Genomic DNA, 16,957 nt, shown 5'->3' with positions numbered 1-16,957 from the left:
GAGGGAGAAAAAAATCCTCTCGATCCACTTTCTCCACACCATGCATGATTTTATAGACCTCTATCATGTCTCCCTGCAGTTGTCTTTTTTTTAAACTAAAAAGCCCCAAGTGTTGTAGCCTTGCCTCATCAGGAAGGTGCTGTAGGCCCCTAATCATCTTGGTTGCCTCCTTCTGCACCTTTTCCAGTTCTACAATGTCCTTTTTTAGATGTGGTGACCAGAATTGTACACAGTTATCTAAGTGTGGCCTCACTATAGTTTCATATAAAGGCATTATAATATTAGCAGTTTTATTTTCAACCCCCTTCCTAATGATCCCTGGCATGGAGTTGGCCTTTTTCACAGCTGCCGCACATTGAGTCGACACTTTCAACGAGCTGTCCACCACGACCCCAAGATCTCACTCTTGGGCAGTAACCAACATCTGAGATCTCATCAGTGCATATGTGAAGTTCGGGGTTTTCTTCCCAATGTGCAACTGCCAACATTGAAGCGCATTTGCCATTTTGTCACCCACTCACCCAGTTTGGAGAGATCCTTTTGGAGCTCCTCACAATCTGTTTTCAATTTCACTACCCTAAACAGTTTGGTGTCATCTGCAAATTTGGCCACTTTGCTACTTACCCCAACTTCTAGATCATTTATGAATAAATTAAAAAGGACCGGTTCCAGTACAGATCCTTGAGGGACCCCACTTCTTACTTCCATCCATTGTAAAAACTCTCCATTTATACCTACCCTCTGTTTCCTGTCCTTCAGCCAGTTAGCAATCCACAAATGTGAAAATAAAGTGTGCTGTCGAATCAGTGTCGACTCCTGGCGACCACAGAGCCCTGTGGTTATCTTTGGTGGAATATGGGAGGGGGTTACCACTGCCCTCTCCCGCGCAGTATGAGATGATGCTTTTCAGCATCTTCCTATATCGCTGCTGCCATAGTCTGGGAAACATACCAGGGGGGATTCAAACCAGCAACCTCTGGCTTGCTAGTCAAGTCATTTTTCGCTGCACCATTAGGCGGATCCACACATGTACATGTCCCCTTATCCCATGACTGCTAAGTTTTCTCAAGAATCTTTGATGAGGAACTTTGTCGAACACTTTTTGGAAGTCCAGGTATACTACAGGTGAAACTCGGAAAATTAGAATATCGTGCAAAAGTCCATTAATTTCAGTAATGCAAATTAAAAGGTGAAACTGATATACGAGACAGACGTATTACATGCAAAGCGAGATAAGCCTTAATTTGTTATAATTGTGATGATCATGGCGTACAGCTCATGAAAACCCCAAATCCACAATCTCAGAAAATTAGAATATTACATGGAACCAAGAAGACAAGGATTGAAGAATAGAACAATATCGGACCTCTGAAAAGTATACAGTGTACTGTGCTTGATTGGCCAGCAAACTCGCCTGACCTGACCCTATAGAGAATCTATGGGGCACTGCCAAGAGAAGGATGAGAGACATGAGAGCAAACAATGCAGAATTGCTGAAGGCCGCTAATGAAGCATCCTGGTCTTCCATAATACCTCATCAGTGCCACAGGCTGATAGCATCCATGCCACGCCGCATTGAGGCAGTAATTGCTGCAAAAGGGGCCCAAACCAAGTACTGAATACATATGCATGCTTATAATTTTCAGAGGTCCGATACTGTTCTATTCTTCAATCCTTGTCTTCTTGGTTCCATGTAATATTCTAATTTTCTGAGATTGTGGATTTGGGGTTTTCATGAGCTGTACGCCATGATCATCACAATTATAACAAATTAAGGCTTGACTTATCTCGCTTTGCATGTAATGCGTCTGTCTCATATATCAGTTTCACCTTTTAATTTGCATTACTGAAATTAATGGACTTTTGCACGATATTCTAATTTTCCAAGTTTCACCTGTAGAGAGTAGGCTTCAGACACAAGAATGTGGCTCACAGGAATGTGGCACCTCCCACCAGGTGTGACTCACTATAGCCCTAGCTGACTACTCCCTCTGTCCCCCTCCAGGCAGGGAGAAACAACATCTACCTGTTCTAGATGGGGGTCACACTTCCCCAAAAGGAACAGGTTCGCAGTCTGGGAGTACTTCTGGATCAATGCCTGGCAGTGGCCAGGGGTGCTTTCTATCAGCTTTGGCTGATACGCCAGCTGCGCCCATTTCTTAAGATCAATGACCTCAAAATGGTGCATTTGTTGGTAACCTCCAGACTTGACTTCTGTAATGCGCTCTATGTGGGGCTGCCTTTGTACATAGTCTGGAAACTTCAGTTGGTTCAGAATGCGGCAGCCAGGTTGGTCTCTGGGTCATCTCGGAGAGACCACATAACTCCTCTGTTGATGGAGTTACACTGGCTGCCAATAGGTTTCCGGGCAAAATACTAAGTGCTAGTTAAAGCCCTAAACGGCTTAGGCCCTGGGTATTTAAGAGAGTGTCTTCTTTACTATGAGCCCCAACGCCCACTGAGGTCATTTGAGGAGGTCTGTCTCCAGTTGCTGCCAACTCATTTGGTGGCTACACAGAGACGGACCTTCTCGGCTGCTGCCCCGAGATTCTGGAATGCGCTCCTTGCTGGGATACGAGCCTCCCCATCTCTGGCAATTTTTAAAGAACCTGAGACTCCAGAGAGACTGCCAGTTTGAGTAGGCAATACTTTGCAAAACTGACCAATGGTTAACAATATAATGTAGCTTCATTACCCCTGCTACTAACTAAGTAACCATCCCCAGCACAGCATCCCTCCAGTGGCTGTTGCTGGTGTTTATCTTATATTTCCTTTTTAGATTGTGAGCTCTTTGGGGGACAGGGAGCCATTTTATTTATTTATATCTAGGTAAACCACTTTGGGAACTTTTGTTGAAAAGCATTATATAAATATTCAATGTATTCGTTGTATATGACTGACTGCTAATCTAATTGGCCATGGGCTGTTATGTTGTCTATATCACTCTTACCTCTCACTTTAACCTGAAAGCAAAGCATAAATTTGTCACCGTTCCCAAGTAGGAAGCTAAAGCTTTTGAGTCAGACTGCAAGGTGCCTTTATGCAGTTTGTTCTCACCAACCATGACAGCAGGTGTCTTGTTTTTAAATGGCCATAAAATACAACCTTCACTATTTGAGAGTCAGCCACAGCGAGTTTTTATAAGCATGGTTGCAATGCTTGTCGTTTGATGGTAATTAAGCATACCACAACCTTCTAAGATGACAAATATGATTTTTGTGGTCCATTTATATACTTCAGATGTGTATCAGCAAGATAAGTCTTAGCTGCCACCAGTAGTTCTCCTGTTCTTATATGCATGTGTTGCCAGGAGCCCCAAAATTCTGGCTAGCTTTTAAACTATCCATTATTTTTAGCTGCCTTAATCCTTCCCTCCTTTCCTCTCCCTTCAGCCATCCAGTAGGTACAGATGAATCAGGGTCATGGAGCCCAGAATTGGGAGGGAGCAGAAAGGGCTGAAGACCCCCTTAAAACTGCCCACAGCCACACCAGACAAAAAAAGGCTACTTCTATAGCCAAAGGCTGAAAGACAGAGGAGAGGGGGAGGTGGATCTAGGATCCAGCAGCCGACTGCAGAGCCTTGCTTGCTGAGCCTTGAGATCAAAGTTTAGCTGTGGATGGAGAAATAACTGAGCTGAAGAGAGCTAATGTATGGGGGTAGTGGAGGGGGAGACAGAGCTGAAGCTGAGCATGGAGGTGCCAAGCCCTAAACAGGGAGCTTCTAGTTCTTCCAACATTCCATAATATTCATGAATTGTCTATTCAGTAAAACTGGGATACCTTTTACAGCTAACTTTTAATTTAGTATCAGTCTATTTACAATCTGCACTCACCTTTTGAAATAGAGCAGGTTTATAATCCTACTTCTGAAATATTATCCATTGTCTACTAAGAAGCAGACCCACTAAGTTCAGTGGAGCTTACTCCCAAATAAATGTGATTAGGCAGATAATTGAATACGTGACTGTGCTGGCCATACCAAGTGCTGCATGAATAGTTCTGCATTTGTGTTGGAGGTTACTTTGCTTTCCTCTGATCCAGAACCCATCCACTTACTCTAGGGGGAAGAAGCATAAACCAAAAAGATTCAGGTTGTTTCTCCTCACTAAAGATCAGTGTATTCCCCCCACCCACCCACCCACCAACCCATTACTGTCTCTTGATTAAACATTAGTGAACAAGTTAGGGACTCACATATGCAGGAGGATTTCTAAGTCACAAAAACTCTATTCAGACATCATTTTGTATGAGTGTACAACTTATTTGTACCCTTGTCCATGCTTTTGTGTGAATGAGCGTACCTTTGTTCATTTTAAAAGTGAACCTGGGTGCTACACTGAATGAGAGAAAAGCTTCCAGTACCTGTGGGTCTAACTCTGTAACTAATGCTTCTGTTTATTACCATGGGCACCACATATCTTTCACAGCTCCTTCTCCAAACAGCCCCAGCTATATGAGCCCAAGTCCTTTTGTCACGCCACCACTTCAATATAATGCAGGCCTTCCTTTTCTCTCTACCCAATCCTACCACTGCGGTATTGCCAAAACACTCCAGATGCTACCTGTATTTCAATACATTTACAGTGGTCCCTCAACTTACAAACTACTCGACATAAGTATTTTTCGAGTTACAAACGGCAGTTTTAGATCCGGTTTTAGATGCGGTTTTTTCGACTTACAAATTTTTAGATGGGGTTTCCTCGACTTACAAATTTTTAGATGGGGTTTCCTCAACTTACAAATTTTACATGCGGTTTCCTTGACTTGCCTGCCTGTTTACTGCCTGTTTATTCTTGAAAAGAAATGTTCCTGTGCAGTTTGCAAGCCTTACTGGGGGTCTGGGTCTTTTTTCTAGGCTCCGGAACGCATTAATCCGTTCCCAATGCATTCCTATGGGAAACCGCTTTTCGACTTACGAATTTTTCGACTTACAAATGTGCATTCGGAACGGATTAATTTCGTAAGTAGAGGGACCACTGTACACAGATTGCCAAAAAAAAAAAAAAAAATTGCAACCCCCACCCCAAAAAACTACTATAGTACAGGGAAACCTCGTTAATCGCTGACCTGGCATATGCGGTTTTGCATATCCGCGACTGGGTAATTGCCACCCAACCTCAGTATACGTGTGAAAAACTGGCAACTAAGGGATTAAGACTTGTGTATCGCAAGTCGGGGTGGGCAGAAATGACCTCTGAGGTCATTTTCGCCCACCATTTTAAGTAAGGGAGCCATTTTCTGGCTTATTTTTATTAAAAGAACACATCCTGTTTTGTTTTGTTTTCCCTTTAAAAAAATGACAATTCCAGCATTTTTCGGGGCATTGTTGGGCAGCCAGGGACACCAAGCATGGAAGGACACCATTCCTTCCTTTCTGCCCTTTTTTGCTCTTTTCACTGGCTAGGTAAAAAACAAAAAACAAAATTGTGATTTTTCTCTGGGGAGAAAAAAATTTCAGCATTTGGGGGGCACTGCTGGACAGTTGGGGACACAGAGTACATTAGGGAACTACTCCCAATTTCTGCCTTTTTCAGCTCTTTTCACTGCCTAGGGAACTTAACCCCAATTCCCATTGCCTTAATGCCCCATTATCTATAGTTTTGCTATCCCCCCACACGGACAAAGGGCTTCTCCTGTATTTGCATAATGCCTTCAAGTATTTTCCACACCTGGAAAAGGTGCAGAAGAGGGCAACCAAGGGGCCTAGAGCACCTTCCTTATGAGGCAACGCTACATACAACACCTGGGGCTTTTTAGTTTAGAAAAAAGACAAATACAGGGAGACATGATAGAGGTCTATAAAATCATGCATGGTATGGAGAAAGTGAATAGAGAGAAATTTTTCTCCCTCTCACATAACACTAGAATCAGGGGTCATCACATGAAATTGATGCCGGGAAATTTAGAACCAACAAACAGAAATACTTTTTCACACAACACATAATCAACTTGTGGAATTCTCCACCACAAAATGTGGTGACAGCCAACAACCTGGATGGCTTTAAGAGGGGTTTGGATGACTTCATGAAGGAGAGGTCTATCAACGGCTACTAGTCTGAGGGCTATAGGCCACCTCCAGCCTCAGGGGCTGGATGCTTCTGAATACCAGTTGCAGGGGAGTAACAGCAGGAGAGAGGGCATATCCTCAACTCCTGCCTGCAGGCTTCCAGTGGCATCTGGTGGGCCACTGTGTGGAACAGGATGCTGGAGTAGATGGACCTTGGGCCTGATTCAGCAGGGCTGTGCTTATTTAAGTGTTTCAAATGCTTCATTTTCTTGTCACAATCTTTACAACAGTCCTGTAAGGCATTAGTCCCCACTGCAGATGAGAAGGTAGAGCTAGGGGCTGAGAGTAAATGGCTTCTCTAAGGACATCCAGTGAATTCACAGAACAGGTGAGATTTGAACCAGGGTTTCCTGATGCATAGCTCATGTCTTGGTCACTGCACCAGCACTCTAAGTCTTAAATCATGTTTTGGCAAGAAATAATAAGCATTGTGGGTTAAGAGTTCTAAAGCATCCCACAGAGACACTATTTCTACCACACAGACAGACACATCCTCAGGAGTGGTACAGTCATATTTGACTACTCCCTTGATCTCCAATGGAGCTAATAAAACAGAAACCCACTAAGAATGATAGGAATCTAAACCCAGCACCATACACAAGATGTGTAACTCAACACCAACATGACTAATTTAGTGTTGTAGTCAGAATCTTTATACCTTCATTCCTTTGTATCTACTAATTTCCAGTGAAAAAGGCTTCTACATTTTCTTGAATTTTACAACATGCATTTTTATGTAACAGGAACTGAGATGTATTCCATTAGAGTATTCCACAGTGGTTAATCATTGACTATAAACTATCTCCTCCTTTCACAACTACAAAATAACAGCATATTAATTTTCATTAATTTCCAATAAATGTTTTGGACTCCAATCCAAAAATAAATAATTTAGACCACAACATATCAAAAAAACCCTGCTCCTATAAAGGTAATGTAAATGCACATTCAGCAACTGAACATGTATGTACACACAGAAACACAGACACACACTGTACCTTGGGAGGAAGAGATGCACCCATCGATTTTTTAGACTCAGAACCACTTTCAGATTCTGTTTCTGAGCTGGAGTCTGAAGAGCTTTCCTCAGCTGAACTAGATTCTGAATCTGAAGAACCAAGTGCTTTTTTAGACTTTACTTTATTTTCTTCTGTGCCTTCACAGCCACTAAGTATAAAATAGAAGTATAAAAAACTAAGTCAACAATTATCCAAACTAAATGAAAGGGAGAACATTTCTAAGCTTTGTCATACCTTATTAGCAGCAGCATTTTCAAAAGTTTGGATGCTTACAAACAAATTTAAGATGGCACAGGGTATGGTAGGCCATATTCAATTGTGGCTGGGATGATATAGTTCAACAATTGGAGCGCCAAGGTTTCCTAGCCCTGGTGTATAGCTTTGTTCAGATCATTCAAAGTCCATTTCCTTATACCAATTCCCTCTTTCAAATGCTGGTTCATGGTAACCACCAGTGTTCCTTGTAAGGCGTGTGCATGTGTGCCGACTCACAAGTTTTTGGATGTCCGTTCAGTTAATTTAGATCCTGCTCAGGCTGAATCTGGAAAGCCCTATTCTGAATGCACATGCACATACACTGCCTTGATACTGCCGCCCAGAACAAAACTCATTCGGCACACAGATGAAAAAAATTAAGAGTGAACACTGGTAACCACTGCTTCCCGTTATGTCCAATACTATTGATACTACCAACTAAAGCTTGCCTCTGAACCAGAATTGGGAACCCACTTCAAAAAGTTGTTTCCAGTTCTGATTTGGAGTTAAGCTATGATTAGTGGTAACCATAGCTTGTCCAATTTGGATGTCATGACAAACTATGATTACCATGGACCAGGATTCAGAGACATGTAAGGGGAAGGGACAGTGTGGGAGTCCACAGCATATTCTCAACATCTAAGCCGAGTCTAATGAACTACCCACAGACTTACCTTTTGTAGCCCATCCAACCTTTTTCCAGGTACCATGTAGTATATGGCATGGTTTCAGAAATGCAACATGCAAACTGTTACACAAAAAGCTAAAACTGAAATTGTTCACTTCCTGGGGAAGCATGCCCTACTGGACACTCCCCCAGCTGAACAAATTCAGACAGTTTGCGCCTTTCCCACTCAACTGGAGGCAATTTTCATAGTCCAAAAGGAAGAACATAACCACTCAACATTCATGTTACTCTCTCATTTGAACAGAAAGATGGGAGCACTTATTTATCATAGGCAACTACAGGATCCATTTAGTAACAGGTGCATACTATAATATACAATTGTACTATAACGAATGTGCTTAAAATTCTGCAGAATAAGACTAAAAGCATACAATTTGATTATTAAGAAGAAATGGCCTGTAGCCATAAGTTTGGATTTATTGTTTTTTTTGTGTGTGTGCGTGTGCTAAGGTTTCAAAGAAAGGAAGCATTACATGATACTGGTATTCCCAGTAACAACTGGGAACTGTTACAGGGCAAGGAACAAATTCATAGGAGAAGATTAACATGCAATCAGCAATTCCAGAAAAATGCAAATCCATTTATTTAAAATACATTTTTGTATCCAACACTGAAAACTAACTGCTTCTGTACAATTCTTCCACTTCTATTTTCCCTTTTCTTCCTTGAGACATAACAGCATTAGTTCCAGAAATTTCTGTGTAAACCCAATATTCCTTCAGTAAAATAAAACTACTTTCAATTCACACAATTTCTAATTTAAAAATATTTTTCAGGGCAAACTTATTTCACTATGCATTACTCAGTTTTGATAGGTAATCATTGTTTACCTTACTGCTTAGAGTTTCAGATGTTAATCTAATGAAAAAAATTTACTGGTAACTAGCTTTTTAACTTTGCGATGATGAAAAGCCTGTATTAATTTAACCTACAGATTTCATTTGTTCTGAACAGGAAAAACAATATAAATCACTTTTAAAATCATTAAATCTTGACTTAAATTAATAAAGTCATAATTAGGGCATTATGCTGTGTTTGTTATGGAAGTGGCAGGGCGAGCTGCTTTAATTACTGTCTGTAATAAAAGGAGCAGAGTGCGTACTGCGCCCCAATCAGCTCTGTCAGCCACGACTGAGCTGAGCTGCAAACTCATCAAGTGAGCTGGCAGCAGGCTACAGAGTAAAAGGGCGATCATGTCTGCAGAGGCCACTTGCTGACAGAAGTGGAAGAAACAGATTCAGACAATCCAAGGTATTAGCCCCAATTACTTAAAATTTTAATGATATTTTAATACATGTTAACTCTGTTGGTAATAGGCAATCTTAAAAAACCCTAACACTTAAGCGGCTTCTGACCGTCTCCCTTCACAGCCCTTGCTTCCAATAGCTGGATCATAATCCTTTTAATATAACATTATTTAGGGAAAAATCAATTGCCTTAGTTACATAATGGCAGGATATAGAGGGATTTAATTTTAGCCCTCAGCAAAATTGCTGTATAAGGTAATTAAGTGTTTCATAAAGTGGCACGATAACTATTCAACTTCCCAAGGTTATGCTAATACATTCTGTTAGCCACCAAATATTCAACAAAAGTTAAATCAAGAAGAGCTGCTCAGCTTATGCATACCATATATAACCTGGATATATGAAAATAGGTAGTGTCTCTCAAAAGCTAATGTCTTTATGAAGAACACTGTTGAACATGTTGTCATCGGGGGGGGGGGGGACAGTGTAGGATCCATAGCTCCATTATTCAGACCTATTATCTGTCATTATCAAACTACATTCATGCATACCTCTTTAAAACTGTAGCCCTTTTTCTTGCACTTCCTCTTTTGGCCTTTGATTTTCTATTACTTTCATCTTTGCTAGAAGAACTCTCACTACTGTCCGTACTGCTACTTCCTTGCCCTTCCTCTTTTTTTCCTTCTTCACTCTCAGATTCACTCTCTAGAATACCAAAAAAGTATTTAAAACAAATCTAAAAAGCTAAATGTTAACAGCTTTTTCATAATATTGGTTAAGCAACTTGATGTTAAACACCACAATCTCCACATTAAAACTGAAGGCTGGATATTTTAAATGTTTTTATTCATCTACACAGCAATGCATTTGGAAAAATCTGGGCCTCATTGAGCTAGTTTCTAGCCATTTGTCAGGCAGAAGCAAATTAGACATGACCTCCTATGTCCTCTAACCCCATTCCTCTGCTCTACCATAGCATCATCTTCATATTTAAGTATTTAAGCTACTCTTTAACACATATCTAGTGAAGACAATTTAATCAGGAATTTAAACATGTTATTCATTTTCTAATCGGCTGGAAAGTGTTTCTAATATCTAGCTTGAAGGTGCGCTTTCCCAGTTTCAGTCCATTGCTTCTACTTATAACCTTTCATAATCTTCAGCAATCTCCTCAAGAGAGTTGATTCAGCGCAACTGAATTAGAAAACATGTCCTTACTATATCTGTATGTATGCATGCATGCCTGTATTTATATAGTAGTGCATGAGTACACACAAACGTGCTTCACTAAATTCAAATACTGGATCTGAATTTTGCCAACGCGAGTAAGATTAATAGTCAAGGAATGCAATGGCATTATGTTAAAAAACTTTCATCACATATTTTAAATAGGGTCTTCAGTTATCACTTGCTATGAGTTTACTGTGGCGAATTACGTAAGTAACAAATTCTACAAGGAATTTTAGATGCAATATAGTTTACTGATAAGTTAATAGTACATATAACCAAACAGGGCCTCAGTAAGAATAAATGAAATCTGGCCCCAGACAAGTGACAGTCCTCCCATATGATGGATATAAAGACATACAGAAAGACAAAGCTATCTTCCAGTATTTCTACTGAATTGTGAATTGATTTTTAACTTTCAGTTTTGACTGGCATGCTCCTGCCTCACATGAGTTTTAACCAGATGGAGCTCCTGCAACATGGAAGTAGTTTCTAGTAGCAGACTTACTACAATAACATTAAATACTCATAAATATGCTGTATGATGGTTTCTAATCTATTAATAATTTAATATTTATTCAGAATATAGAATATGTAACCACCACCAAACCACAGAGACCCCATCTAACAATTATAGCAACTTAGAAAAGCCATTTTCTGTTTATTTTAAAAGAAGTGGGGGAAGAAGTTGCGGTGTATTAGACAGAAGCTTGATTCAGATGAATATGGAGAGAGAATTGAATCATGGCTTCAAGCAATGTCCTCTAGCCTCAAGGGCACACATGACAAGAGGAAGCATTTTACTTTTGATTCTAGACAAGCTAGGATGTCTTGCTATGTCTGAACAGGCAGTTCTAGCTTATTCTATTCATAATGTCAAAACATCCCAGTTTCAGATCCTGGTTTATTTTGAAATTCTGGGTAGAATAAACCAGGGTTGCCCAATATGGATGTAACAAGACATCCTGGCTTATTATAAGCCAAGATCGAAAGAAGAATCCCTCTCACATGCTGAAGGCAGGGAAGAATGCACACATCCAAGTCTAGGGGATATTGCATAAAGCTTGGATTTAACTTGCTGTGTGTTACATTAAAGTTAGAAAATTAAGAACTAAGTGTGTATAATGGATACTACCTAAAAATTCAAATAATTCAAGGAATACATTTAGACACTGGAACACTGTGACCATTTGAATACATACTGTTTGAATACATACCACTATTACTACTGCTAGAAGAATCATCGCTTTCCTCTTCCTCCTCTGAATCAGAGTAGAACTTTTCAAGGGGTTTCTCTTTCTTTGCCTTCCCCAATACCAAAGTCCATTCTTTCGCCTGTTTATAACACCCAGTTTACATATTTAAACCTGAGATCGATATTAGAGGATAATATACATACTTGTGTGAACTCTATACAGCTGTCCTCTTTTAAAAAAAACAACCAACCCAAACATACAGGAGTATATACACAGAAATACAGAAGCTAGAATCCAGAAAATAAGCACAACTCTATTTATGCTCTAATAATGAGTTGCCATTTTATCTTTTCACCGCCATAGCAGAATATTTAGAGTGGTTACTACATCCACTCTCTCTTTGCAAAAAACAAGGAGAAGGGGGAAAAGATGAAAATGAATATCTGAGAGATAAAATCATTTGTTTATAACGATAATTCAACACATGTCCCCAATCTACCCCTGCTCCCAGTGAGCCAGCAGAATTTTTTGTCTTGGTGGCTGGAAGGAGTCTTTCCAACTGTCAGAGGTTTCATTCAACACTTGCCCTAACTCCATTCACCTTCTAGTCAGCCAGCAGAACCCCACTCTTGTGGCCTGGTGCTTCTAAATAGTACAAAGGTGGACTAATCATTTTAGGAACATTTATGAACATTTGGGTGCACTAGTAAGGGGGAAATGTATTAATTGCTGCAATAATCCAGGAGCACCCATGGATGTTTTTGTGAATTCTGATAAACCACAAGATAGTCACATGAAACTAGGAAATCTGAATAAGTATCCAGAGATACAGAAACAGCAGCAAATGAAGCTGGCAGCAAGGTGTCTGAAAGGATACATACTACAAAGATACACTGAGCATTAGCAGAAGAATATGAAGAATTGCAAAAATACCCTCATCTACAGCAGAAAGGCCTTACATGTGTTATGACTTATTTACTGCAGGGAACTGAAAGGACTTGAAGGAACTGAAAACTGAAGTCAGATTTTTCTAAATATATAGATGTGCAAATTCTCATCTCCCTAAATAATAAATATTTTTAAAAAGTCAACATACCGACTCAATTACTTCTACATTTCTCACTGAAGGGTCAGGTGCAATCTCTGGCCAATTAGACAACTCCAGATAGCCATTGGTTTTCATGTTCAGAGAATGAGACAAAGTACCAAGCTGGAAGTGCTCCCTATCTGTTGGGGGGCAGAAAGGAAAAGAGGTGAAAAATATACAGACATGAGCTCTATATCACAAAGAGCAATCTTAATCAGGACTAAAGGTAATTGGCGTTACATTACCTCAAATGTCATGGAATAAATATAAACTAGGAAGCTCTTCATAGGTCAAAAAACTGATTCCAGTCCATAGATTACAATAATCTCCCCCATAATGGTCAATAAAAAAGCTAATCAGTCAGTGTGTTTAGAGGTGTTGCTCTGAAATGTAGCTTCTCTAAAAATTACTTTACTGTGAATATTAAGAATGACAGCACAGTTAAATAATCCATATACATGTCTTGGCACAAACACATCCAGAATTTTAATAGTTCTTCCTTCAGAAAGAGTGCTGCTTTCAGGGTTTAAAGCAGAATTAAAATACCAACATATGGAAAAATGCAAACAGATAACAAAGATAACATTGTTAGTAATCAGGGCAATCGCTTAAAAAAATAATAATGGGTCAGTCAAGGAGGTACTGTACAGCAACTGTGTCTTTTAAATTGCTAAAGGCGGTGTGTGTGTGGGGGGCGGGGGGACACCCACTAGTACTCCTGGTATAGTAAACACAAGCAGAATCTAGGGGGGACTTCAGTATAATGTTCCTCAATCAAAAATAATTAGAAGTCACTTGTGAGATTACAAATCTTGTGAGTTGTTGAAGATATTTAATAGGGTTATGCCTCTTACAGAATTATGAACTTTTTATTATTCAATCCAAGTTATAATACATGTCTAACAATCTAAATTTCCAAATCATTATGGATTACCAAGTTTATAATGAATGTCAGAGAAGTAGAAAATTTACAGTTTTGACCACTTCCTCTTAAAAGATTGAAAAACTACATGTACATATTTTTAAGCTATTTGTCATCTAGCAACCTAAATGAAACAAGTTTTGGCAAACTAAATATGAATTAGACTACAAATCTGCACATCTTCAATTAAGACTTGATAAAAGTTTGATTGACATACCTTTAAAAGGAGACTCAAGCAGTGGGGCGGGCTTCTGTGCCAGAAATATTTTTTTGGCATATTTGCTTAAAGCTCCACTCTTCTCATTTGGAACAATAAGCTGCCTAATAAATCTTGTACGGTCTCTGATGTCGTAGCTTTGATCATACTTGCCGAGATTTAATATGTACTGGGTAAGCAATTTTGTCTGTGAAAAACAGGACAAGAAGAAAATACAAGTTATTTATGATTATTGATAACTCTGGATAAACATATTTAAAGAGGTAATAAAAATGAATGGTTATGTCAAACAAATGTTGTTCCATAGGGAATATGCATTTCTAAAGGAGTAAATGGAATTTTGAAGCCAAAGCACATGTCCTCTTCTATATTGGGGAGGTGAATGCTGAGTACTGAGAAGCAGCCATGTGCTAGATTATTAAACTGCTGAAGTGGAAAGAAAGGCATCATTAAAAAAATAATCATATATGGCAAACCCGCTGAAGGGCCTACGTGAGGATAATGAATGTGGAAATACAACTAAAAACATGGCACTCAAAACTTAATCGGAAAAATATGCAGGACATCAAAACATCAGAGGGTATTAGGAGGCTGGCAAACTGCTTCTGCTGAGGTGTGTTTTATGAAGAGATACTGTCCCTGGCATAAGCCGTGTCTGCACTCTGACTGCACTCAGTTACTTTACTCTGAATTATGACCCATTAAAGCAGACACATGAATCACTGAACTGGATTACTGCAAATTATTTGCAGTGCATTTAGCTGTTACTTTTTCATAAAAGCAAGCTGCTGATGCCCTCTAAAAACCAGGATAAAAGACTTCTTCCATTTCCCCCCCTCACAGCTTAAAGCTTCTGGTAATATTGGTCATTTATTTATATACATAAAAGCAAGTTATATTATTGCAGCTTTTTATACTGTAACCAGGTTCTCTAATTTGATGTGAAGGAATATTAATTATTAAAATTACTCTATGCATGTTTAAGCTTAATTCTTGCAAAAAAGAAAATTGGAAACATTATACAAATAGCCTGCTGAATACATTTTACATTCTGTTCAGCAAATGCATACAGAAAAGTGTGATAGAGACAAAGATCACAGCACTGCATCATTTAAAAGTAACATTGCATTTTTTTAGCCTAAGAAAAACTGCAAATATTACTTGCACTGAAAAAGCACTATATCTACTTGTATGAATTTTGCTATAAAATACAGTTCTACACTTTTGTTACTCTATTCCTAAATAATGTTAAGAGTTATATACAATAAATGGACAATTTTTCTTTGACAATATGCAAATCCGACTTTACATTGTTCTGTAAGAAATGCAATTGTACAAATCTATAATTCTGTAATTTTCCACATATAGGCAATATTGTTCTAAATGATTTGTTTTAACTACCAAAATGCAATTAACTGAGAATAGTGAGCTAGGATTGCAACTCCTAGTTATTATGGTATACTAAGGCAAGTTGGAAATTTAAGAGGCTTTTAGGATTGAGACACCAACAGAAGATTGCTGAACTAGCATTTATCAAACCCTTCACGTCTGTTCCAATTACTAGTGGTACTAATGATGTTTTCACCTGCTTCTCTCGCACTAACGATATAGCTAAGCTGTTAGGTTGGGGAAATATTCATTCTGAAGCAAAAGCATGAGCTTTGGCTAGCTGTGTTTGTCATGTTGACCAAAACAGGTCAAAGAACCAACCTGAATTTGGTCTTTTTTGGCAGTGGTGGACATTTTCCAAAATGGCCACTCAAATTTCTGAGATAATATTTAACCTGAAATATTAATCAATACCCAATTATACTGTGATGTGAGCCATTCAGACTTTATGACAAAGGAATCCAATTGGCTTAATGTAGAAGCAAAAGACAAACTCAAAGAAGATGATCAGAAAATGCAGTCTGAATTTTTAACGCTGCACAGAATCCGTTTGTGTGACCCCTGTCTGAACACTATATTCTATCATTGTTCAGGAAGCCTGATAATACTTTGTAAACAATGAATGAATTGAACTGAGATAATTATCAACAATTCTAAAAATATTAAAGGGATACTGTCAAAAAACATATAGACTAATCACTGATAGCAATGTCAGTGGCATAGCTAGTGGAGAGGGGCCCTATGTTCACTCCTCTCCACAGCAACCCCTCAGAGTGAGGGATATAATGAAGAAATAGGGAGGGGTAGAGCTGGGGGGCCCTCAGGAGGGGGGCCCCAGGTTCTTTGAATGCATCCGCTCAATTATAGCTACACCCCTGAGCAGTGTTAATGAAAGAGATCAGGTCAAAATAAGATAGGAAAGGGTGTTACAATTCAGGATATCAGGAAATGATTGTTATTCTGTGTTTACTGGTCCTTCAGCAGGAAGGACTTGTATACACTTAAGAGAATTACTATAAGATCCTATAATATCAGTGTATCACCCCGCCCCCCCCGCAATGAAATAATATGTTTCCAAAGATGTATGTATAAATAATGTTGGTGATGTGGTACAGAGATATCAGATTATACATATTTGATTTGATGCACATATTCAAAATATATACAAATTTTGGGAAGACAAAGGAACATATAAAAAGAATGACTGGACTTAAACTTCAGATGGACAGAACAAGGGTATCTAATTTGTTTACAGTAGCAAGATTAGTTATTGGTATAAAATGGAGAAAAAGTTATCCACATGCTTACAAAGAATTGTTTAAGTATGAAACACCACAATTGACTAAACGTACAGCACGGGAGATGGCAATTGTAAACCCCTCCTGTATTCAACCAAAGAAAACCACATGGCTTTGTGGTTGCCAGGAGTTGACACCAACTCAACAGCACAACTTTACCTTTATAGAGCTCGTCAGGCTAAAGCAGTGATTTTCACTATTTTTCAAGCTGGGGCCACTTTGGCAAAAAGCCTTCAATAAGAAAGCCATTTACCACTGCACAGACCCTTTAAGAGGGATGGAGCCTCTCAAGAGCTCTAGAAGAAAAGCACTGGGAAGAGCTACACTCCCCGGACTTTCAAATGG

The 16,957-nt window shown here is 39.1% G+C and overlaps 1 protein-coding gene across 1 annotated transcript in view; it reads right to left on the bottom strand.

The window, feature by feature from the left end:
- AP3B1 (adaptor related protein complex 3 subunit beta 1) overlaps positions 1-16,957 on the bottom strand; it is a 211,232-nt gene that overhangs the window by 92,712 nt on the left and 101,563 nt on the right. The window contains 5 exon segments of the mRNA XM_053295883.1: positions 7,066-7,234; positions 9,828-9,981; positions 11,721-11,838; positions 12,796-12,926; positions 13,926-14,112. Of these exon segments, the coding sequence (XP_053151858.1) occupies positions 7,066-7,234; positions 9,828-9,981; positions 11,721-11,838; positions 12,796-12,926; positions 13,926-14,112 (759 nt within the window).

Source organism: Hemicordylus capensis, chromosome 2 (assembly GCF_027244095.1).
Source record: "Hemicordylus capensis ecotype Gifberg chromosome 2, rHemCap1.1.pri, whole genome shotgun sequence".
In the NCBI taxonomy this organism is placed as follows: domain Eukaryota; kingdom Metazoa; phylum Chordata; class Lepidosauria; order Squamata; family Cordylidae; genus Hemicordylus; species Hemicordylus capensis.
The sequence above is the reverse complement of the archived record's forward strand: the minus strand, read 5'-3'. Positions and strand labels throughout refer to the sequence as shown.